The following is a 26,301-nucleotide window of genomic DNA, read 5'->3' on the forward strand; positions in this document are numbered from 1 at the left end:
ACTGGACAATCAGCTGAGACTTTGGATCCTTCTCTAGATGAGTCCCCAGTCAACAGTGACACAGGTGATACAGCACAGTACAGATCTTTCGGCCTTCAATGTTGTGCCAACCTATAAAAAAAACAAAACCCTTCCTACCTCATAACGCTCTATTTTCCTTTCATCCTTGTGCCTGCCTAAGAGTCTCTTAAATGCCCCTAATGTTTCAGCCTCAACCACCACCCTTGCCAAAGCATTCCAGGTACCGACAACTCTCTGTATAAACAAACGCACCCCTGATGTCTCCTCTAAACTTCCCTCCCTTCATTTTGTACAGACGTCCTCTGGGGTTTGCTACTCTCCCCCCCCCCGGGGTAAGAGGGTAGGAGTACCACACAGCTACATAGGCGGGCTAACAAAAGAAGGTTCGCTTTCATTGTCAGGCATTGAAAATGAAAGTCTGCAGACACTGTGATTGCAGTAAAACTACAGAAATGCTGGAGGAACATTGAAGGGCTCAGCCCCTAAACTTGGGTATATATTGTTAACTCCTATGGACCGGCTCAGTTCTTTCAACAATTCTGTGAGTTTTTAACTCTATTTCTGAGACCCTGGTGAAGGTTATAAATGAGCAGGAGTCTGTCCCTCAAACCTGCTCATCTGATTTACTCTGCACTCCCTCGACAACCCCTGTCCCTGTCACCCTCTCAAGAATGTATCCACCTCGGCTGTTAAAGTTGACAGACTTCTAACAGACCAGGCTCTTGAGGGGAGAGGTTAGACCCATAGGAGACGACAGCTGAGATTGGACCTAGGATGACTAGGTTACAATGGGTGACGACAGCCAGGTCTGTTAGCAGTCTGTGTTTTTATTGAAGATGGAGTATTTAGGGGAGGTATAATACAATGTTTTGCTGCCCCACAGTTTGGCGGGCAGCAACCTCCTTTGAAGAAGACCGCAGAGCCCACCTCACTGACAAAAGGCAAAGGAGGAAAAACCCAACACCCAACCCCAACCAACCAATTTTCCCTTGCAACCGCTGCAATCGTGTCTGCCTGTCCCACATCGGACTTGTCAGCCACAAACGAGCCTGCAGCTGACGTGGACTTTTTACCCCCTCCATAAATCTTCGTCCGCGAAGCCAAGCCAAAGAAGAAAGAATACAATGTCAGAGACATTGTTAAGAGAGCAGAATTCGTCTTTCAGAGTGCAAAAATTCTAATGGCACCAGGTGCATTCATTTCCAACTGCTGGCCACCAACTGTCCAGGTGTAGAAAATGGATTAAAAATCAGTAATGCTGTTCAGCCATGAATCTTGGCATGAATCTTGTTCTTTCCCGTGGTTGCCGCTGGACACCTTTTCTTCCCTCCCACAGATGCACCGACAATTAAATCAGAATCTCTGCATTCACTTTTAAACAATGTCAGTAGGAGTGCACTCTTTGCACACATTTCCAGGAGAAGCGAGGAGTCTGGTTTTATTGATGAGCTTTGTGTTAAATCACGGAGCAGGAAAACAGCCAGAGACAGATAGCCCGCTGATTTCCTGCATTCAACGGCAACTGGGAAACAGAATAAGCAGAGATCACTCAGCTCCAAGCCTGGCCCAATAGGGGGATGCTCAGCCAGTTGAAGGGGGTTGGGGTAGAAAGGCTCACCAGAAATTAAATCCATCGTCCACTATTCGGGTTGGGTGGGGGGAGGGGAAGATCATTATTGATCTTGAAGTGGGAAAAAAAGTTACATTTGCATTCTTTGTGGCTTGACAATCACCCTCTGCAGGCCACAGTAATGAAAAACATACATTAAATGTCGGAGGAACTCAGCAGGACCTTAGAAGATCAAGATAAATGACTGATGTTTTAGGCCTGAGCCCTTCTTCAAGGTATAAGCAAAACGTGGACAGGCACCTGAATACTGGGGAGAAAAAGGGGGAAGAATGGGAGGGGGGAGGTGTCCAGACCAACAGACAAAAGGGGTTAATTAGATATAAAAAGAGGAAAGGTGAGAATTGATTTTAGCTCTGCGAAGGGAAACAGTTGTGGGGGGGGGGGAGAGAGAGAGAACAAGAGGAAAGGAAACAAGGGATTGAAGGGTGGGGGGCGTTAAAGCAAACAGGTCAATGTTAATGCCATCCAGTTAGAGAGTGCCCAGATGGAAGATATGCTGTTCCTCCAATTTGAGCAAGGTCTTAGTATGGCAGCACATGAGACCATGGACAGACATGACAGCAAGAGAGTGGGATGTGAAATTTAAATGGTGGCCACTGGAAGATCCACACTATAGAGGCTGACAGAGCCAAGGTGCTCAACAAAGCCAAATAATGATTTAGCTCAGGCCCCCTTTCTCTTTTAGACACCACAAAAGATTCCTTTTTCAGTTCAGACAACAAAGCAGCAGACTTGTTAAATCCTGAGGTCACTCTGCTGGATTAGATATTGGGTTGCAAAAGAAATTTAACAAGTGAAATCACAGTGAGCGCCTGTGTGTCAATTTGTTTTGGCTGTTTTCCCCCTGACAGGAATGACCACAGTCTTGCTAGATGGACCACCTAAAATACCCCTGAAATTGTCATTCTCACAAAGCAAAAAAATCTTTGATCACACAGGTGCACTCCTCCATTTTACATTGTGTAAGTCAGGTTGTGATTAGGAGGAGGAAAGAGAAAGGTCGGGCTCCAGAGAGAGCATCTGAGCCTGAAATCCTCAGAAATCGGTACTCTTCCTTGAGTACTGAGGAAGGGGATAGTCAGGCTAAGGTAGGCAGAGGTTTAGGGTCAGCCTCTGTAGCCCAGAAAGGAAGTAATAGGAAGAATAGGGTGATAGTTATAGGGGACTCGATGGTGAAACAGACGGACAGAGGTTTTTGTGGACGAGATAAAGAAAACCAGATGGCGGTTTGCCTCCCTGGTGCCAGGGTCTGGGATGTGGCTCCATGTGTCCAGAAGATCCTAAAGGGGAAAGGGAATGAGCCTGAGGTCATGGTACATGTCGGTACCAATGATATTGGTAAGAAGGAAGAAGTGGTCCTGCAAAATGAATATGAGGAATTAGCCAGGGAGCTCAGAAGAAGGACCACTAAGGGTGTAATCTCTGGATTACTTCCTGTGCCACGTGATAGTGAGGGCAAAAATAGAGTCAGGTGGAGATTGAATGTGTGGCTGAAGGGGTGGAGTAAAAGACAGGGTTTTAAGTTCTTGGACCACTGGGACCATTTCTGGGGGAGATGGGACCTATACTGTAAGGATGGGTTACATCTAAATCCCAGAAGTACCAGTCTCCTGGCAGGGGTGTTTGCTAGGGCTTTAAACTAGTAAGGTTGGGGACAAGGGTTTATGTCAGGGAGGATGACAAGAACAGAGTCTTTAGGCAAAGAAAAAAGGCTTTTTCACACATTCTGGCGGCGGAATAGTAGCAGGTAATAAATAGTGGCCATAGTAACAATTGTAGAGAGAATGAGAGGCAGAAAGTTAAACGTGGAAGATCTCTGAGATGCATTTATTTCAATGCAAGGAGTGTGGTAAATGAAGTGGATGAACTAATGGTGTGGATTGACACATGGCGTTATGATGTGATAGCAATTTGTTAGACGTGGTTGAAGGAAGGTTGTGACTGGCAGCTAAATATTCTGGGATTTTGCTGCTTTAGATGTGACAGAATTGGTGGGGTACGAGGGGGAGGTATGGCGTTGTTTGTCAGGGAAGATATTACAGTGGTGATGAGGCAAGATAGACTGGAGGACTCGTCGCGGGAGGCTCTGTAGGTTGAACTAAAAAATAAGAAAGGTGAGGCTACAAATATAGGGGTATATTATCGGCCACCAAAAGAGGATAGGGAACTGGAATAGCAAATGTGCAGGAAAATAGCTGAGATGTATAGTAGAAATAGGGTTGTGATAGTTGGGGATTTCAATTTTCCTAACATTGATTGGGAAACATAATCAGTGAGATGGCTTAGTCTTTGTATAATGTGTTCAGGATTGTTTTTTACAACAGTATGTTAAGGTGCCTACTAGAGGGGAGGCAGTGTTATGGAATAGGGCAGGAGACAGAAGTGTGTGTTGGTGAGAACTTTGGATCTGGTGATCATGGGTCCATTAGCTTCAACTTAAATATGGAAAGGGATAGGCCAGGTCTGAGGTTGAAGGTCTTCAAGTAGGGAAAGGCTAGATTTGAAGAAATGAAAAGGGATTTGCAGAAAATTATATGGGCTGATCTTTTTTCTGGAAAGGATGTAGAGGAGATTTGAAGGGTATTTAAAGAAGAGATATTGAGAGTATCTTTACATGCCAGTCAGATCGAAAGGCAAAGCCAAAAGTTTAAGGGAACCGTGGTTTTCTGGAAAAATTAGGAAGTTGGTTCGGGATAAGAGGGGGGCATTTACTAAATTTAAGAAGGAAAAAATGGATAAGATGTATGATTATTATATAGATTGCAGAAAAAACCTGAAGAAGGAAATTAGAAAGGCAAAAAGAAGGTATGGGGTGCCAATAGCTGATCAGGTAAAAGTGAATCCTAAGGGTTTTTACAGATATGCCAATAGTAAAAGGAAGATTAAGGATAGAATAGGAGCGCTGGAAAATGTGAGCAGTGAACTGTGCGAGGAACCATATCAGATGGGAGAGATATTAAATGATTTTTTGTTATCTGTGTTCATGAAGGAAAAGAACATTGGACTATGTGAGATAAGTGAGGCAAATGGATTAGTTATGGAAAAGATAGGGATTAGTAAAGAGAGGGTTTTGGAGCTTCTAGGGACAGTTAAAGTGGATGTCTCCTGGTCCTGATGGGATTTTCCCCAGGACATTAAGGGAGGTCAAGGAGAAAATAGCGGAGGCTCTGACAGTGGATTTTCAACGATCACTGGAGGAGGGTGTGGTGCCGCAGGATTGGAGGGCTGCTAATGTAGTTCTGTTGTTTTAAAAAGGCACGAGGTATCGGCCAAGTAATTATAGGCCTGTAAGCTTGACTTTGGTGGTTGGGTAAGTTATGGAGGGTATTTTTAGAGATGGTGTGTATAAATATCTTGATAGGCAGGGGTTGATCAGGAGTACCTAGCATGGGTTTGTGAGAGGGAAGTCATCTTTGACGAACCTTGTTGAATTTTTCAAAGAAGTGACAAGAAAGGTGGATGAAGGTAGGGCAGTTGATGTAGTCTATCTGGATTTTAGCAAAGCTTTTGATAAGGTTCCACATGAAAGGTTAGTAAGGAAGGTTCAGACACTAGGGATTAATAGAGAAATAGTAAGATAGGTTCAGAGGTGGCTGGAGGATAGACAGCAGAGGGTCATGGTGGACAACTGTCTGTCAGGATGGAAGCCTGTGATGAGCGGCATGCCTCAAGGATCGGAGCTAGGTCCCCTGTTGTTCATAATTTATATTAATGATTTGGATGATGGGGTGGTTAACTGTGCAAGGAAATACACAAGACGATACAAAAATAGGGGGATTGCTACGACTGTTTAAGCCATTGGTGAGGCCAGGTTTGGAGTATTGTGTTCAGTTCTGGTCTCCAAATTATAGGAAGGATATAGATAAGGTGGAGAGGGTGCAGAGAAGATTTACAAGGATGTTGCCTGGCTTAAAATACCTACATTACAGAGAAAGATTGAAGACGTTAGGACTTTATTCATTGGAACGTAAATGGTTGAGAGGGGATTTGATAGAGGTGTTTAAAATTATGAAGGGAATAGATAGACTAGATGCAAGTAGACTCTTCCCTCTGAGAGCAGGGGAGGTTGAAACAAGAGGACACAGGTTGAGGGTAAGGGGGCAAAATTTTAGGAGAAACATTAGAGGATGGTTCTTCATTCAGAGAGTGGTGGCTGAATGGAATAATCTTCCGGAGGAAATAGTTGAGGCAGAGTCAATTCTTTCATTTAAGAAGAGGCTGGATATATACTTTGGTAAGATATATACTTCGATAAGAGGGAGTTGGAGGGTTATGGGCGGAGAATAGGCGGGGGAATCTAGCGGAGTTATTTGAGTGAACTGGCATGGACTTGAAGGGCTGAGACGGCCTGTTTCCATGCCATAAACTGTTATATGGTTATATAGTTTTATGATTGGAAGGTCAAGTGAAGTGAAGTCACCTTTATTTATCATTCATGCCATGTTCGCACGGTAAAGACGAGATAGTGTTTCTCCAGGACCTCAGAGCGTATTTACATAAATGTAAGTTAGAAGTTAAACACATTAAAATATTAAGAAGTATACAGTAACAGTCCACGGTTCCCTAGCCACATATGTTCTGGGAATTCAGGAGTCGGATGACTTGGGAGAAAAACTGTTGCCCAATCTGGATGTAAGGGCCTGAGTGCTATGGTACCTCCTACCAGATGGCAGAAGGGAGAACTATGTGAGGGGTGTGTGGAGTCCATCACAATGTTTATTGCCTTTCTCCTGCAGTGAGTGTTGCAGATGTCCTTCATGGTAGGAAGAGAGCCTCCAATAATCTTTCCGCTGACTTCACTATCCTTTACAGGGACTTTTGGTCCGAGGTGGTACAATTTCCAAAACAGGCAGTGATGCAGTTGCACAAGATGCTCTCAATACATCCTCTGTAGAATGTAGTGAGGATGAAGGGTGGGAGATGAATTTTTCTCAGCCTTCGGAGGAAGTAGAGGTGCTGCTGGGCTTTCTTGGCTATGGAGCTGGTGTTGAGGGACCAGGTGAGATTCTCTGCCAAGTGCACTCCGAGGAACTTGATACTCTTGACGACTTCAACAGTGGAGCCGTCAATGGTCAGCGAAGCATGGTCCTCCTGGGCCCTCCTGAAGTCGACAACCATCTCTTTTGTTTTATTATTTCCACTGTTAAATGTACTCTGCATTCAGTATAATAGCCAAAGCCAACAAAATGAAATTGTTTTAACTGTTTCTGGTGTGATTTAATCTCCGATGGTCTTGGACTTAATTCAGCATGATTGTCGCAGAGTACTACAGCACAGAAATAAACTCTTTATCCTATCCTTTATCTTGTCTAAGTGTGATTAGAGCACAGTTGGAGTATTCTGTTCAATTTTCTGAACTCATTCTTCACCATCCTGCCCACTGGTATCACCGCCTTGGACTCTTGGTTCCACGCCTCTCTCCAGGACCCTACCATTTACTGGGTAAGCCCTGCATTGGCCTAACTCCTCAAAACACAACACCTCGCATAAGCACTACAGCACAGAAATAAACTCTTTATCCTATCCTTTATCTTGTCTAAGTGTCATTAGACCACAGTTGGAGTATTCTGTTCAATTTTCAGAACTCATTCTTCACCACCCTGCTCACTGGTATCACCGCCTTGGACTCTTGGTTCCACGCCTCTCTCCAGGACCCTACCATTTACTGGGTAAGCCCCGCATTGGCCTAAATCCTCAAAACACAACACCTCGCATAAGCACTACAGCACAGAAATAAACTCTTTATCCTATCCTTTATCTTGTCTAAGTGTCATTAGACCACAGTTGGAGTATTCTGTTCAATTTTCAGAACTCATTCTTCACCACCCTGCTCACTGGTATCACCGCCTTGGACTCTTGGTTCCACGCCTCTCTCCAGGACCCTACCATTTACTGGGTAAGCCCCGCATTGGCCTAACTCCTCAAAACACAACACCTCGCATAAGCACTACAGCACAGAAATAAACTCTTTATCCTATCCTTTATCTTGTCTAAGTGTCATGAGACCACAGTTGGAGTATTCTGTTCAATTTTCTGAACTCATTCTTTACCACCCTGCCCACTGGTATCACCGCCTTGGACTCTTGGTTGCACGCCTCTCTCCAGGACCCTACCATTTACTGGGTAAGCCCCGCATTGGCCTAACTCCTCAAAACACAACACCTCGCATAAGCACTACAGCACAGAAATAAACTCTTTATCCTATCCTTTATCTTGTCTAAGTGTCATTTGACCACAGTTGGAGTATTCTGTTCAATTTTCTGAACTCATTCTTCACCACCCTGCCCACTGGTATCACTGCCTTGGACTCTTGGTTGCACGCCTCTCTCCAGGACCCTACCATTTACTGGGTAAGCCCCGCATTGGCCTAACTCCTCAAAACACAACACCTCGCATAAGCACTACAGCACAGAAATAAACTCTTTATCCTATCTTTTATCTTGTCTAAGTGTCATTAGACCACAGTTGGAGTATTCTGTTCAATTTTCTGAACTCATTCTTCACCACCCTGCCCACTGGTATCACCGCCTTGGACTCTTGGTTCCTCGCCTCTCTCCAGGACCCTACCATTTACTGGGTAAGCCCTGCATTGGCCTAACTCCTCAAAACACAACACCTCGCATAAGCACTACAGCACAGAAATAAACTCTTTATCCTATCCTTTATCTTGTCTAAGTGTCATGAGACCACAGTTGGAGTATTCTGTTCAATTTTCTGAACTCATTCTTCACCACCCTGCCCACTGGTATCACCGCCTTGGACTCTTGGTTCCACGCCTCTCTCCAGGACCCTGGGTAAGCCCTGCATTGGCCTAACTCCTCAAAACACAACACCTTACATAAACCCCTGTCACTTCTGCAGATGATTTCAGATCCTGTAATCTTAGTACCACCAATTCTGAGTCATCCACAAACTTACTCATCATATCAACTATACTGTCCTCCAAATTATTAATGGAGATGACAAACCACAGTGGACCGAGCACCAATCCCCATGGCACATCACTGGTCACAGACTTGCAATCTGTAAAACAGCCCCACACTACCACTCTCTGACTCTTCTCATCAATTCAATCTTGTGGCTCATTTCCTCGTGCACCCTGGATCTCACCCTCTGGTCAGCCTAGCATGCAGGCTTTGTCAAAGGCCTTGCTATACAATGTCTCCTGTCTTGCCATCGTCAACCCTCTTGGTTGCCTCTTCAGAAAACTCAGTTAAATTGGTGAGATGATCAAGGGCCAAGTAACAGCAAGAACATTAGCTCAACAAATCTCACCAATGTCATAAATGTCACGTCTGCGTTGGTAGCCACACAGCTGGAGGCCATGTGCTGTAATGATTATCCAGTGATGGAGGTGCAGTCATTGCATTAACTAGCCCTAGAGGAGGGATGGAAAGATCAGTCATTGGTTCTATCTTTCACTGTAATACTGATAGAGGCACAGAATTAAATCCTCAGCTTGAAAACTCAGCCATACTGTAAAATCACAAGTAACAGGGAACTGTTTTGGTCAGAGAAGGAGCAGAGTTGGCAGGAACTGTCCTCCCTCCTCAAGACTCCTATGAACATCTCTTGTCCAGCTTCTGACATAAACACTCCTCTAGTGACTGTTGGGTGGTCAGTAGTGTTCTTGCCTTCATATGTGGTGGGGCAGGTGGAGAAGTAGGGGATGAAAAATAAACTTGATGTATAAATATTAAATATGATGGAACTTAAAAACATAGTAACAGGAGCCTACCATTGTACTGAGAAACTTGGAATAAAATACATATACTTTTAAGAAACTTGAAAACAATTCAATGAATACTTTGTGACTTATTTAATTGATTTAGTGCAGCACATTCAAGTAGCAGTTAGCATAATATCATTACAGCCATAGGGGGCCGGGTTCAAATCCAGTGCTGTTCTGCAAGAAATTTGTATGTTCTCCCCATGACCTGCGTGAGTTTTCCTTGGGTGCTCCAGTTTCCTCCCACCATCCAAAACATATGGTTAATCAAGTCAAGTCAAGTTCATTGTCATCTGATTGTACAAGTACAATCTGATGAAACAGCGTTCTCCTGCCCTCGGTGTAAAAACATGCAGACACACAACCAGACGTAACACACATACAGACAAATAATACATATGCAGGACAAGTGTTATATCTATAAAAGTAAATAAATAAATAGACATTGTTTTGTACAAATGAGAGTCTCGGATAGTTAGTGTGAGCAGTTGCTTGGGTATGGGTTTCAATGCCAGTATCAGCTTTTACTGTGGTAAATACATTCGAAAGTGTAAGATTTGTCACATCCTTTTTATGTAAGTTATATGGAATAAACAATTATGCAATTTAATTCACTGAGCTTTCAAAGAATTTTAAAAAGAATAAAATTTCAGATCTCTAAGGAAACTGATCATGCCCAAAATAATTTAGCAAATGATGCCAGTGTTAATTGTGACGTGGAAATGATAATAAGCCACTAACATCTTCACAGCCCATTGACTGAGATGTACCTCCAGGGTATACCTTCAAATTGAGTGTTAAATGGAACCAACAGAGAAGGTTGTTGAATTACTGTCTAGAGAAGACTTAAGTCCAGACTATCTTATAAAGCATTCCAAAGTAACTTGTTTTAATTATTGTTGAAAGAGCAATTGGAATGCATTATGGGGTTATAATTTACCCTTCCTGCTGAGATCATTTTTATAAGATAATCAGACTGTTGGAACAGCTACTGTTTAGTTCGATAGATTGCACTATTGTTCAACATGATTTTGTTTAGCTCATCCCACATAAAAAATGTAATCTATACAAATATAATTTCTGACAATTTGTAACTTCCATATTGGAAGTGCTGGTATTGCCTGCTTAAAAATACTCTAATGTAAAGAAGAACACAATAAGTAGTCACTTTCACTATAGGGTTTATAAGTACAATGTCACCTTCACATGAGGATAACACTCCCCAGGGCCCGGGGAGTAGAACAACTGACACAGGGTGTCTCTCTCCGCAGGAAGCATGCGTCCTCTCATCTGAGCACGAAGTGGCATTGTCACTGAAGTCATGGAGTAGTCTGCGGCTCGGTCGCCCTCCCTCCCTTGCTGTGTGAGGGCAAAGGGCCCGTGAACGGGAAACAAACGGGGACACATTGGGAAAAAAAGTAAATGAAAAATGAAAACATTTTTCAACATAATGTCGAGTTAGATCATGTATACTTTATACACTACAGTTAATTGCTGAACAGGTTTTCTAATTAAAGACTTGATTATACTTGTAGGATGCAAAAACATTCTACGACACGTCGAATATAGTTAGACAACTCTAGAACCATAGAACATTACAGCACATAAAATAGGCCGTTCGGCCCTTCTAGTTTTTACTGAAGAATTTTTCCGCCTAGTCCTAGTGTCTGCACCGAGTCCATACCCATCCCATCCATGTATGTATCTGCCCAAATTTTTCATGCATTGAGCCTGTATTCACCATGTCAGCTGCCAGCTCGTTCCATACTTCCACCACTTTTAGTGTGAAGAGGTTCCCTCTAATATTTTCCCTAACTCATGTCATCTGGTTTGTATCTCACCTACCCTCAGTGGAAAAAGCCCAGTTTCATTTACTCTGTCCATACCCCTCATAATTTTGTAAACTTTGATCAAATCTTCCCTCATTCTTCTTTGCTCAAGGGAATAATGTCCTAACCTGTTTAATTTTTCCCTGTAACTCAGTTCCTCAAATCCCAGCAACATCCAAGTAAATCTAGCCACAATATAAACATCCATTCCAGTTGGGCCATCCTTGAAATTCAAGCAAAGGGAATAATGTCCTAACCTGTTTAATTTTTCCCTGTAACTCAGTTCCTCAAATCCCGGCAACATCCTAGTAAATCTAGCCACAATATAAACACCCATTTCAGTTGGGCCATCCTTGAAATTCAAGCAAAGGCTACTTACATCCATCTGTCATGCAGTACACATTTAAATTATACGTTTAAACTAGGTGCATGTTCATAAAATGAGGAGAATTTTAACCTTAATCACTATAAAATTCCGAGCTGAATGATGACAGACAATTATTGGCATTTCCCCTTGAAATCCAAAATCAAACACCGGCGTCATCAGCTTTTCCTTAAATGAGCAATGGAAATGAAGGGCAGCAGTTGTGGTGGAAGCATTAAGGATGAACGTGGGTTCAATCAAATAGTTGTGATTGGGTGACACCCTGCTCAAGTTCTAAAAGATTGCTGCAGGAAGGACAATCTGAAGGAGGGGCAGACATCCCTAGGCTTTAGGGCCAACAAGGATTATGAAAGCTTTGATGAGAGAAGCAACCTGCTGGATGAGATGTGATAAAAATGATTGCAACTGTTTTGACATCATTCGATGGGAAGATTAAAATAACAAACCTACAGATGAGGTTCTGTTTGTTGTCACTGTTTATCTTCTAAGTTACTAACTTCCTTTGGTACTTCTACTCTTCCCCCCCAAAAGAGAACCAAGACCACTCCTCGTACCAGCTCTGTTCAGAAGGATTACCAGATGATAACAAGAGACATGGACACCGGTTATTTTTCTTCCCTTCAGATAGTCAATTGGTTAACAAAGAGGGATAGAATTCCTCATTTTCCTCTTTTCCCTGCCCAGGAATGATAAGAACAATTCTGTCTTTAACACTGCACAAGGTGTTGGTGAGACTAGGTTTGGAGTACTGTGTGCAGTTCTGGTCACCCAGCTATAGGAAGGATATCAAAAAATCAGAAAGGGTGTAGAGGAGATTCACCAGGATGTTGTGGGCTCTTGAGGGATTCTGCTACAGGGGGAGGTTGGATAGCCTGGGTCTTTGTTCAGAGGAGACTGAGGGGTGATTATTACAGAGGTTTACTAAAACATCAAAGGCATGGATAGCCTTCCCAGGACAGATGATTCTAGGACCAGAGGCAAATGCTTAAGGTGAGAGGGGAAAGATTTAAGAGTGTCATGAGGCAACTTTTTCACTTCAAAGGGTGGTCCGTATCTGGACTGAGCAACCAGAGGAAGAGGTAGAAGTAGGCACAGAAACAACTTTCATGGATGGGAAGGCCTTTGAAAGGTATGGACCAAACATAGGTAAATGGGACCAACCCAAAATAGCAACTTGGACATGGGTTGAAGCTGCGTGACTCAATAACTTGCCCAGACTAGGCTCTCTACAAAGCAAAGTTTGTACTTGAAGTGTTCCTGGTCCTAGTGGCTCATCTGGCACGTGCAATTATCGGAAGTAAAACACGATGTTAAAGTCAGCCCACGCTATAGTAAAACAAACAGCAGAAAACAGCAGAACCAATTAACCATACAACAGTTTCTTTGTTTAGCCTTGATTACACTACCAGGAGTGAGGGGTGATAGAAGAATGAGCTCAGTAACTTGTTCTCTACACTGAGCCTCGCTCAAAGCATCGGAGTGTTCATTGCACTTTTATACACCTTTGGGCAGGCATGAGACCCTACAAGTTTCACACATCTGGCAATTTTGTGTTTACAATAATATGTTCCCCTGTGGTGTCTGCAAATGGCTGGGAAATGTCAGGGTGGCCTTTACTCAAGGTGTATTGACATATTGTGTTGTTAAGTTAGTATCTCACTACAGCACAGAGAAGGTGATGCTTAGAAGGCAATTATATTCCCACCATCTTAAAAGGTACAGACTCTATTTTCTCACTTAATTCATTAGCCCTTTGTTAAGCATATTCTTTAACAATGAAGGTCTGCAAACACTGTGATTGTAGTAAAAACACAATGCTGGAGAAACTCAGCAGGGCAAACAGTGTTCTTTATCAAAGGAACTGCTCACACTAACTGTCTAAAACTCTCCTACTCATGAAATAATATTTATTTATTTGTATATATATATATATATATATATATATGAATTCTTGCCCTGCACATGTACTGTTTGTCCTTATGTGTGTTATGCGTGGTTCTGTGTCTGCATGTTTTGCACTGAGGACTGAAGAACGCTGTTTCATCGCGATCAGTCGACAATAAACTTGACTTAACTTTACTTGACTTTACATAGGAAAGATAAAGATACCAACGTTTCAGGCACAAGCCTTTCTTCACAGTATGAGCAAAATGTCTCCGAGTTTGGGCACCTGCCTACATTTTGCTTGTACCTTGATGAAGGGCTCGCCTGAAACATTGGTTACGTGTCTTTATCTTTGCGCCATAAAGTAGATCGTTTGACCTCCTGTGTTCCTCCAGCATTGTGCTTTTACGTGTAGTCACCAAACCACATCACAGCAAGTATATTTCTTAAAATAGCTGCCCAAATTAATTCTAAAACCATGAATAATTGTCATCATAAATTCTTGCCATCGCATGGTCAGGTTACCCAGTTAAATCAACAACAGGGCCCAGTTGATGGACACACACTCAGTGCCCTGCTGACTGCAGACAGTTGTCCCTCCAACCTCTACACCTGAGGAGGTTTGACTGGCAGAGGCTTTGTTCCACTGGTTTCCAGGCCCCAGAGCCCTGCCCCCACTTTGAAAATCGAACTGACTGTGAGATGGAGCACCTTCAATGGATTAGTTGCATCTGGAAAGATCTTGAATTTTTTTTTGTGTGTGAAGTATTTTGCTCTCACTGCTTTTGCTGTGCCAACCCTTTATCAGCCCACAAAAAAAAAGCAGAGGTTGGCCTGTCGAGCCTGCTCTGCCATTTGATAAGATCACGGTTGATCCCACCTGTTCCCCATAAACATAAAACCATAGAGCACTACAGCGCAGCCCTTCTACTCTGTGCTGAGCTATTATTCTGTCTTGTCCCACTGACCTGCACCCAGACCATATCCCTCCATAACGCTCCTGTCCATGTTTCTTAAATATTAAAATTGAGCCCATATTCACCAATCAAGCTGGCAGCTCATTCCACACTCTCACCACCCTTTACATGAAGAAATTCCCTCTACTGTTCCCTTAGCACACGTCTTCTAGTATTTATCTCACCCAACCTCAGTGAAAAAACCCTGCTTGCATTTACTTTATACTCATCATACTTTTGCATTCTTTATCAAATCTCTCCTCATTCTTCTACGCTCCAGGGAATAAAGTCCTAACCTAATCTTTCTTTTTCAATATTTTTATTTGAATTAAAATGGAAGTTTCACATTGAAAAAATACGGAGTACTTAAGAATACACATTAAAAGTAAAAAAATACATTACACACCATACCAGTTCATCCAATTTACCCTACATTCTCAATTATACAAATCATATTGCAATAATATTTAATTATAATAAAGTTCTAAACCCACTACCAAAAAATGAAGCTGTTTGGTAAGGAGAAAAAAAATCCTTATCAAAGTAATAAATTACTTATTAGTCAACAGGTTTATATTCATATTTATCAGAGATTTTGAAAGTCATTCAAAAAGGGTCCCTATAGTATTTGAAAATTTAAATTCAAATCGAAAATTGATCATCGAATCTTCTCTAAATTTAAACATGACATAAAATCATCTAGCCATTGAGCTTGAGTAGGCGGAGCAACATCCTTCCATATGAGCAACCCTGCCCGCCTTGCCATAAGAGAGGTAAAAACTAATACGTGCAAATCAGATGCCATTAGAATTATGCCACTCTATCCAATAATACCAAACAAGGCAGTTAAAGGATTAGGCTTAAAATTAACTTTAAAAAGAACAGGAAAAAGTTTGAAATATTTCATTCCAGCATTTCTTAAGGCTCTGGCGTGTCCAAACTTATGAATTAATGAAGCATCTCCATTGTGGTATCTGCCACAATGAGGAAATGCATCTGCATAAAAACAAGATAGTTTAGCTTTGGACATGTGAGCTCTATGGACTACTTTAAATTGTAGGAAGGAGTGGTGAGCACATAAAGATAAGGAATTAACCAATTTGAAAATTGCATTCCAAGGTTCTTCTTTACCCTTTTCTTTTTCAAAACTGATAGACAATCCGATAATGAGACATAGGCTGAGAATATAGGCACAATTTAGGAAATTCCGGCTATCTCAATGTTTTTGTTGCTAGCCCTATTATAAAGAATAATCTCTTTCAACCCTCTACCTTAGATTCAGATTTCAAGGAATGGGTTAGATTGGGTATAAAAAATTTTAGGGATCTGTACATTCAAAGCAATTTTGCTTCATTTGAACATCTAACAGATAAACTCAACCTTCCTAACAGGGATTTTTTAAAGAAATCTACAAATTAGGCATTTTGCTCAGTCCATACTTTCTAATTTTCCTCGAAATCCTGAAACCAATATCTTTGGTTTATTTTTTGATTTAAAGTTTCCTCATGGTGGATTGATAGCAACTATTTATAATAACGTGATGAATCCTAGAAGATGTTCAGGGAGGGAAATCAAGAATGAATGAAAATGAGATTTAAATATATCAATACCAGATGAAGACTGGGATACCACGCTTGATCTGATTAATAATACTTTAATCTGTGCACGACATTGTTTATTACAATTTAAAGTGGTACATAGAATACATATGTCCAAAGTTAAATGATCTTGTTTTAATTCTGATGTTGATCCACTATGTGATAAATGTAAAATCTTTGAGGCCTCTCTAATTCACATGTTTTGGGAATGTCCAAAACTAAAAGAATTTTGGGAACAATTTTCCAAATTTTATCAAAGATTTTTCAGATTAAATTGGATCATGGCCCTTTTATTGGTTTGTTTGGTTATTCTCAAGAGGAGAATATTTCCTGAAACAATTTAAAAAAGAAAAGTAGATTTACTTCACTGATGGTCAGACAAGCAATTCTGATGAAATGGAAAGATAGCTTAGCATCAACTCGTATGCAGTGGATACAGGATGTTATGTCTTGCTTGAGTTTGGAGAAAATTAGATATAACATTAAAGAGATCAAGATTGAAAATGACAAGCATTTATGGGCTGCTAACATAATTTGAAAACATAGGTGGGGGTACTCTGGGGTTTCCTGTCCAATATCTGGGGGCCGAGACTTGATTCTTTACATCTTATTCTCTGGTGACCATGTTTAGTGGAAGGGGTAGGATTAAAAGGGGGTGGGGGATAAGGTGTCTTCTTTTTCTTTTCTATTTTCCTTTATAAATAGAAGGGATTAGTCCAATTAGATAACCAACAATGAATACGTTATAATATTAGGATATGAGTGAAGTTTTCAAAAAGGTATTTCCATTTTATTCGAGCATTGTTTAAAAGACAATGTATAAATCACTTATCATTCATATTCTGTATTGCATTATATAAAAGTTATGTAACTAGTATGTAAACAATATATAACATGTAAAATTTCTCTCTACCAAATCAATAAAAATATTTTAAAAAGAAAGATGAAAAGCTGGAGGTCCTGTTCCCAGGCTTTTTAAATTTTATCTAATGGAGCCCCACTTATTCCCACCAACATGCCATAAATGTCAGATATTGAACTGTTATAAAAAGGTTGTAAATTAAAAATTACAACCATTAAATTCTTATCATGTTTAATAGGAATGTATGTAATTGAATTCGGAAAAAATACCTAATCTGTAAATAACGAAAAAAGAGTATTTGGTAATTATATTTAACTGACAGTTGTTCAAAAGAAGCGAAACTTCCTTCAATAATAAATCTTTAAAACATTTAATGCCTAATCTATACCATTCTTTAAAAGCTACACCAACCATGGAAGGTTTAAAGAAATAATTAGAAAAAATAGGACTAGAAAAAGAAAATCTCAGTAAACCAAAATGTTTTCTAAATTGTATCTAAATCACACATGTCAAACTCAGGCCTGCGGGCCAAATTTGGCCCGTGATATAATTATATTTGGCCCGCAAGATCATATTAAATATGTATTAGAGCTGGCCTGCTGGCTGCCCCTCCAGTATAGTGCATGCACAGCTAATACTACAAATCCCAAAATGCTTTGCAAATGCATTGGCACCGGTCCGTCAGCCCGCTAATCGCCCCCACCTCCTCTCTCTACTTTCATTAGAATCTGTGACCTGTCGCCTAACTCACATGTAATAAACCCCTTAAGAAAAATGGCCAAACCAAAGACAGACAACAGGACCTTTCAAGACAGGTGGGAAGCAAACTCTGACCCCAGAGTTTGGTGAACTTGCATCTAAGAAGAGATGCCAAGTATCTGGTTTAGACCCAGGTGCATCAGAGTAAATCACAGTGTAGCAAGCGAAGCTTGGATTCATATTTTCTTTAGTTAACTTTGGACTGTTCATAGTTGAAAGATTGGATTTTCATTGAAGCAAGTTGTTATTTTTTTGACTTGTTGGCTTGTGGAAAAAAAATACATTTAAAAGGAGCTTAAAGGCTATAGAGAAATATTATTTATTGAATATTTTATTTCTCATTTGTTAATGCTTCTTCTGGAAAGAGTTTAACCAAAACTATTATTAAACATTTATTTTATTAAGAAAAAGTTTAACATTACATATGTTGAAAGAAGAGAAAACATGCAGATGTTGTTGAAAATTTTCAATAAATATTTAGTTTGGCCCACGACTTAGTCCAAGTTTTTAATTTTGGCCCTCTGTGAATTTGAGTTTGACACCCCTGATCTAAGTCCTCAAAGTGTGTTTAACCACCGTTAATTTATTTAAAGACATAGGAAGTGAGGATCCGAGAAAGGAAATAATAGAACATTTTGTAACAGAATTAGATACCAAAGAGACTCATATTGGACAGTCTTCACAGTTAATATAGTATAATCAAAATGTAAAATTTCATATAGTGACTGCCCAATAATAGAACTTAAAGTTTAGTAAGGTTAAATCTCCATTCTTTTAAAGTTTTTGTCAATGGATTTTGTTTGGGCGAGGATGTTTATTCTTCCATATATATCAAGATAGGATTGAGTTAAAGGGAATCTAAAAAAGACAGGAATAAAAACAGGGCAAAGTTGAAAAAAGTATTAAAATTTAGGTAATTATTTTAATAGAGTTGGTTCGACCAACCAAATCAGTTCCTGAAGTCTGGGCAGCATCCTTGTAAATATCCCCTGCACTACTGAAATCCTTCCTGCAATTAGGTGACCAAAAATACAGTCAGTCCTCCAAATTTGGCCTCACCAATGTCATACACAACTTTACCATAACATCCCAACTCCTATACTCAGTACTTTAATTTGTGAAGGCCAATGTGCCAAAAGCTCTCTATAACCCTTCCCCTACTATGCAAACTTTGATCTGAGAGTTAGAAATTATTAAAAATATCTAATAAGGGAGCCTCTACCTTCTCTTTAGGCAGAGAATCTTACGGATCATGGACATTTGTATCTGTCCACTTGTGTATTTCACTGAAGGTTTTTAGCCTTTACATAAGGAACGACATTACTCCGTATTGTCCCACTGAAGGGATCTCGGCTCAGTTGAGTTCTACAAACTTAAGAAGATTGGAATCAATAAAAAGAGTCGGCTAATGAGAATGTAAGTGAAAGAACAGGAATCGGCCATCTGGCCAGTTGAACCTGACCTTGCATTCAATAAGTTCATGGGTGATCTGGTCATGGATTCAGCTTCACTTATCTGCCTGTTCCCCAGAATCCTTCATTTCCCATACTATTCAACATCAAACTATCTGTGTCTTAAATGTATTCAATGAGGCAGAGAATTCCACTTTCTGGAAGCAATTCCACATCATCTGTCTTAAATCATCACCTCCAAATCTTGAGGCGGTATACCCTAGTTCTAGACTCATCTGCCAGTGGAAACAATTTTCCTTCTTCTATCGTATTCCTTTCAGAATGTTATTTAATTCTCTCAGATCCCCCTCTTCCTTCCAAATTTCTAAGTGACTCAATCTCTCCTCATATTCTTTCAGAATGTTATATAATTCTATCAGATCCCTCTCTTCCTTCCAAATTTCTAAGTGACTCAATCTCTCCTCATAAGCCATGACCCCCTGATTTCTGAAATCAACCTGGTGAACCTCCTCTGCAAGAAAATAAAATCAGTATACCCTTTTCAAGTAAGACCGGAACAGCACACAGCACCTCAGGTGGGACCTCATCAGTCCCCCCATTGAACCTCACAGATCTTAAATTCAATCCTTCCTTTCCTTTATTTCCTTCTTGATTCCCTGCTGCCCCGACAAGCCAATCTTTTGCTATTGACGTACTCCCACAGCAGCATGCTGGAATCTTTCACGGATTTTACCACATGACACAATGATTCCATGCCCTTGTTTTCAGTGGTTCTTTTACTGGAACTCATTTTCCGTTTCGAACAGGGAACACAACCACAAAGGTTACTTTTGCCTTATCGCACAAGGCCAGAAGAGCAAAGAGCATAGAACATCAAAGTGCTGGCTTCAAATCCTGCCATTGAAATTATGCTGAAATGCACTTAAAAAACAGGAGACGCTGAATGATGATCCCAACCTTATTGAAAGTGCTTATTAAAATTGTAATTCCGGTTTTTTTCAAAGCAGATTCCTGCCAAAAGTTTAGCTTATAAAATTCTTTGGTAACGATTCTAAATTATATACATTCACTCTATTAGTTTAATAAATGACTAAGCCTGAAATTATACATAGGATAAAAGTAACAACTTGCCAGCCAAATGACTGTTCTCAGCTCACACCAGCTGGAAATACTCAATGGTTTTGAATAGATTAGTGGAATTATAATTCAAAGAGCAAATATTGAAATATTTTAAAAGCTGGACTTGAACCTCGGACTGTGATGAACCACAGGCGAGTAATCCGCTAAACAACTCTTGTTTCCCCTGCTTGACAAAAAGATGCTTCAGTCCTGGGTGATGGGAGCCAATGGGTCCTTCACCAAGAGCTTGTGTTTGCGGCTGTGATCATTCCTTCCCCGGGCATCCAGAGTGCAATGTATTCACCAGGAGCAGCCCCTCTGCTTATCTGGACTGTGAAGGCTGCAAAAAAACCTATTTGAAAAGTATTCCATTTGTATGGAGCTTTCCAGCACCTGAGGATGTCGCAAAATACTTGAGAAACGGTAGCAATGCATACAATTGGCAGCAAAACTGCAAAGAGATAAATGATTAACGTTCTCCTAGGATAAACTTATGTTGGGACATCGGAAGAACTGTCACATACTTCAAACCGGGTACACAGAACATGAGAAGCAGCGCTCTTCAATCCACCTGAGTGGGCTTCAGTTTCTCATTTTATCCAAGAGATGAAACATCTGTCAGGGTAACATTTGAAGTCTCCTCCAATATTAAAGGCTCAGTTTTAGGAAAGAGGTCGGCATTCACGCTCTCTTGATCTGGAATTGAGAGCTTCGTCTGGCCTTGAGCTGGCGACAGAGTAAGAAGCAAGATCAAGTTTATCTCATTCAAGTTTTAGCTAATTGAAGAAGTGGAAGAAATATTGAAAATTGGAACTAAAATTAAAAACGGCATGGCCTGAGAGGTTGGGAAAGGTTAGATTGATGACAGGGTGAGTTTATATAGGTCAGCACACAACATCGAGGCCTGTATGGTTCTGATTTACGTATGTATGCCTTATCTTTCTACAAACCATTTGGAACAAGGATCAGATTGACCGGTTTTGTGAAATATTTTTTTGAAAATATATTTCACATCACAGTCCTTTGAAGGCCAATTTCCAAACTGATTTGTTGCAACCACAGCGCTCTAATATACCTGGAAGGCTGGAATCGTATCATCCAATATTCCGCAGGTATAGTGAAAATGTTTGTCTTGCGTGCTTCCCAGGAAGCCTATCCACACATCATACAAGCTGAATAAGACTTGGGTAGGGCAGCAGAGACGCAAGATTGGGACATTGAAGGTGCTGGCTAGATTGGGTGGGGTATTGTTGAAGGCGCAATAAGGTCAGTGTCCCCCGGTGAAGTTTGGGAGCAATGGAATCAGGGGCAGGAAGAATACCAGCAAGAGAAGACCCCATGTTGAATTCCTTGGTCACAGGACTGGCAACGATGACCCCATTTAAGTAAACAGCAGGAAATCTGAATTGTCGCATTAAAAATGTCCTGTATGTAAGAGATCCTGTTCTATGCCAGATCTGCTGGAGGAACTCAACGGGTTGGGCAGCATGTGTGGGAGAAAATGAATGGTCGATGTTTTGGTCTGAAACCCTTCTCCAATCAGGCAAGGTTCAGGTTCTAATTTTCATTTCGCACACTGCAGTATGGCAAGTAAAGCCTCTACTTCCTCAGGAGTTTGCAGAGGAGCTAGTGGAGTTGTTCAAGTGAACCGGTACAGACTTGAAGGGCCGACATAGCCTGTTTCCGTGCTGTAAACGGTTAAACGGTAAACGGTTAAGTTCCTGCTGTTTGAGGTGCTGCAACCTCCTTGTGCAACACACAAGTCAAAAGAGAGGGCATACAAGGAAGAAAAAAATAGTGGGAAGATAAGAGGATTGGGACTTTTTAAAAACTTGCAGAAGGTAACTAAAAAACCCATAAGGGAAAAGATGAAGTATGAAAGTAGGCTAGCAAATAATATCAAAGAGGATATAAAAAGCTTCTTCAAGTATATAAAGAGTAAAAGAGAGGTAGGAGCATTTGAAAATGATGCTGGAGAAATAATAATGGGAGACAAGGAGATGGGAGAGGAACTAAATGAGTATTTTGCATTAGTCTCCACTGTGGAAGACATTGTCAGGGTGCCAGATGTTGAAGGTTATTGGGGAAGGGATGTGAGTGCAGTTACTATTTCAAGGGAGAAGATGCTCAGAAAGCTGAATGGTTTAAGGGTGGATAAGTCTCCTGAAGAGATGGTTTGTACCCTCAGGTTCTGAAAGTGGTAGAGATTGTGGAGGCATTGGTAATGACCTTTCAGGAATCAATAGATTCTGGTATGGTCCTTGAGGAGTGGAAAATTGCAAATGCCACCCCACTGTTCATGAAGGGAGGGAGGCAGCAGAAAGGAAATTATCATCCAGTTAGCCTGTCGTCACTGGTTGGGAAGATGTTGGAGTTGATTGTCAAGGATGAGTTGAGGGAGTACTTGGAGGCACATGATAAGATAGGCCAAAAGCCAGCATGGTTTCTTTAAGGGAAACAGTGCTTTGCAAACCTTATTGGAATTCTCTGAAAGTAAAAGCAGGCTAGATAAATAAGATGCAGTGTTTGGATTTTCAGAAGGCATTTGAAAAGGTGCCACACATGAGGCTACTTAACAAAATAAAAGCCCAAGGTATAAGAAAAAACATATGAGCATGGGTAGAGCATTGGCTGATTGGCAGGAAGCAGAGAGTTAGAATACAAGGATCATATTCAGGTTGGCTGCCAGTTGCTAGTGGTGTTTCACAGGGGTCGGTGTGGGGCCACTTCTTTACATTAATGATCTGGATGATGGAATGTGTGGTCTGTGGCCAAGTTTGCCGATAATATGAAGGTAGGTGGAGGAGCAGGTCATGTTGAGGAAACAGGGAGGCCGTAGAAGGACTTGGACAGATTAGGAGAATGGGCACAGAAGTGGCAAATTAAATAAAATGTTGGAAAGTGTCCGGCTATACAGGTTGGTAGAAAAAAATAAACGGGCAGACTATATTTTAAATGGGGAGTAAATTGAAAATACGCAGATCCAAAGAGAACTGGGAGTCCTCACACAGGATATCCTGAAGATAAACATGAATGTTGAGCTGGTGGCGAAGAAGGCAATTACAATGCTGCCATTCATTTCAAGAGTAATGCATTTCAGTAGGTTTCCAAGGAAGTGGTGGGACCTCATTTGGAGCATTGTGAGCAGTTCTGGGCTCCTCACTTAAGAAAAGATGTGATGGCATTGAAGAGGGTTCAGAGAAAGTTCACAAGGACAATTCCGGTAATGAGAGGGTTATCACATGAGAAGTGTTTGACAGGGCTGTTCTTGAATGATGAAAGGCATGGACAGAGTAGATATAGAAAGGTTGTTTCCCATAGGGGGAGAGTCTAGGACAAGAGGGCAAAGCTTCAGGATTGAAGGGTGTCTGCTTCGAACAGAGGTACAGAGGAATTTCTTCAGCCAGATGATAATAAATCTGTGAAATTTGTTGCCATGGCAACATGGCGTTTTTCAGCCAGGGCATCGAAGGTTATAGGAAGAAGGCTGGACAGTGGGGCTGAGTGGGAAAATTGCATTGATTGAATGGCGGGGCAGATCAATGGGCTGAAAGGCCTATTTCTGCTCCTATGTCTTATGTCCCCTCACAGAGAGCTATTTCAGCCTCACTGCCTGAATGCTTATTGAATCATTGCAAACAGCACTGTGGGATATTAGTCACCGTCGGTCTTGGTGTTGACTGCAGTAGGTCCACGTTTCACGGCAAGGCATTCTACATTGGATGCTGGAGATTCCTAATGTAAACGCACCTCTCCAGGTGATATGTGACGGGGAGAGTGTGCTTCTCCAGCACATTGAACTTAGATACCTCCTTTACAAACCACATGCATGACTATGCAGTGCAACCCTTAAAATTGGCACATCACATCGCTTGTAACAAATAAAGCTGGAAATGCAGGAGCATTAAGTTTTCTTTTCTCGTTAAATTAAATAAAACGGTTGCTCATTTAATATTCTGTTGTGACTTTTGACCCTGTTTCTGTGGGATCATTTTGACACCTGAGTGGCTGACCTGGGCATGGCTGAATACGGACAGTCCTGGTCGAAGGTGCCTCAATGCAGACTGATGGAGATGTCTCTGGGTCACTTTACCCCACCTTCCAGGCCCAGGTAGATGGAAGCAGCAGCAGGATAATTCATGCCTTTAGATTGTATTAATGCATGTAAATCATAAAGATCTATTTCAAAGCAACTGGGCTGAATTCTAATTGATAATTATCTGCATATTCAATGAGCAAGATTTGCTTCTAATGAGCAAGATTTGCAAACAATAGCTGGTGAATCATGATGACCTGTAAACATCTGTCTCAGAACAACCACAAAATCTAAATAGTTCAGTTAACATTTGCCTACATACAGAGAAATTTGAGCAACTCTTCATCCTTAACTCTTCATCCAGCTCACAGTTGACAAGATATTATTGCTTCTAGGTGTTGCTGTTCTGTATAGTGGCTGGCTACAACACACTTATATTTGCACAGCTAATTCTGGTTTTAAAATAGATACCATAGAGGGTAAGGAACTAATTATAAAAAAGTAATTGCTCCTAAAGTACATGCTGAGTTAGAAGGATAAGAGTTCAAAGCTCAGTGTGGTGTTTGGGGATATGGACTGATGTGACACAATAGCAGGGCGGTCATGCTATATTCACCTACTTTAAAACCAATACAGGGACCTCTCCTAGATGGACGTAGAAGATTCCAAGTTATTACTAGGATACTTCAGTCAAGTGGCACTTCCTCCATAGCATCCCTGAAAAATACTGAACTGGTGATTCTTCTTACTTCCCAGATCTTAGCTACCAAGAGACGACTGATCAACAATATCAATAAAAAAAAATTCATCAGTTGTCAAATTCTTTGGAACGAGAAGTTCCATCCACCTTATCCAGAGATCTAATTAATCATACACATACACAAAGGACACAAGTCAATGTATAAAAGACATATTAGAAAATTGTGCAACTTATAATTGGATCAGGCACATTCCATGTGCTGTGAAGGAGGTTGATGGAAATCACATCCTCCAGACAATGGGGCCATCTCCACTGGCCTGGGCAAATGGGCTCTCATTCTGGAAGTTTGAAATCCTAAGTGTGATCAACCAATGACAACAGTTGGGAAAAATAAAAAAAAACAGTCTTCCGTGGATGGATGTGGAAGTGTGGAGAGGAAAGAGTGATGTTGGAGGTAACTGAAGCAAAAACTGAAAGGGGGGGGGAAGGCATGGTAATACTGTTGAGTGTATGAGGGGAGGGGATACTGTGGGGACTGAGGGAAAGGGGATTACTGTAGGGTCCATGACAGGAGCTAGTTCTGCATGAATTATGGATTGAAGGGGTAGTTTGGTGTGGAGGGAGGGTCATAGTTCTGTGTGTAGGGAAGGAGGAGGAGGTTCTGTGTAGAGGGAAGGAGGGAGTGTGGTATTTCTGTGTGGGGAGGGAGGGCGGTAATTCTGAGTGGGGGGGAGCTGTAGTTCAGTGTGAGGAGAAGGAGACAGTAGTTCTGTGAGGGGGAAGGAGGCGGTAGTTCTGTGAGGGGGAAGGAGGGATAGAGGGCACTAGTTTTGTTGGAGGAGGGAAAGGATGGTTCAGTGTGGAGGGAGGCAGTGGCTCTGGGTGGGGGGGGGGAAGGACGGAGTGGTTCAGTATGGAGGGAGGGAAGGGATAGGTATGTGTGGAGGGAGAATGGTACTGTATGGGGAGAAAGGGGATGATTCTTTGTGGGAAGTGGGAGGGAGGTAGGTTTGAGAGGGGAGAGGGAGGGGGTGGTTCTGTGTTGGGAAGGGAGGTAGGTATGTGAGAGGGGAGAGGAGAAAGGGGGGTGGTTCTATGAGGCCACAGAGGATGGTTGAGAATGCAGAGAAGGGGATAGAATACTTGTTGGTTCAGTAACCAGACATTCTGCTACATCAAGAAGATGTAGACCACATGATATAGGATGAGGAAGTGATGCTTTCGAGCACATGATGGGCATTTGAACAACATGGAGCAAGAAGTGGTGGTGGGATTGGTGCTGACCAAGAACTCGAGCTGCCACCAAGAGAAGGGAATGGGGCACATAGAGCCAGAGCAGGAGGGCATGAAGAGGTGCCCACCAGCCCAAGTGAATGTGGGA

General features: G+C 41.5%; 1 protein-coding gene across 10 annotated transcripts in view; it reads right to left on the reverse strand.

Moving 5' to 3' along the window:
* The window catches only part of nfic (nuclear factor I/C), a 450,718-nt gene that overhangs the window by 87,990 nt on the left and 336,427 nt on the right, over positions 1-26,301 (reverse strand). For 8 of the 10 annotated variants that reach the window (XM_069928654.1, XM_069928657.1, XM_069928660.1 and 5 more), the window contains one exon: positions 10,581-10,739. The exons of the other annotated variants lie outside the window; for them this stretch is intronic. In XM_069928654.1, the coding sequence (XP_069784755.1) occupies positions 10,581-10,739 (159 nt within the window). The remainder of the gene's footprint in view (positions 1-10,580; positions 10,740-26,301) is intronic. 10 annotated transcript variants of the gene reach the window in all.

This window comes from Narcine bancroftii, chromosome 3 (assembly GCF_036971445.1).
Source record: "Narcine bancroftii isolate sNarBan1 chromosome 3, sNarBan1.hap1, whole genome shotgun sequence".
Classification (NCBI taxonomy): domain Eukaryota; kingdom Metazoa; phylum Chordata; class Chondrichthyes; order Torpediniformes; family Narcinidae; genus Narcine; species Narcine bancroftii.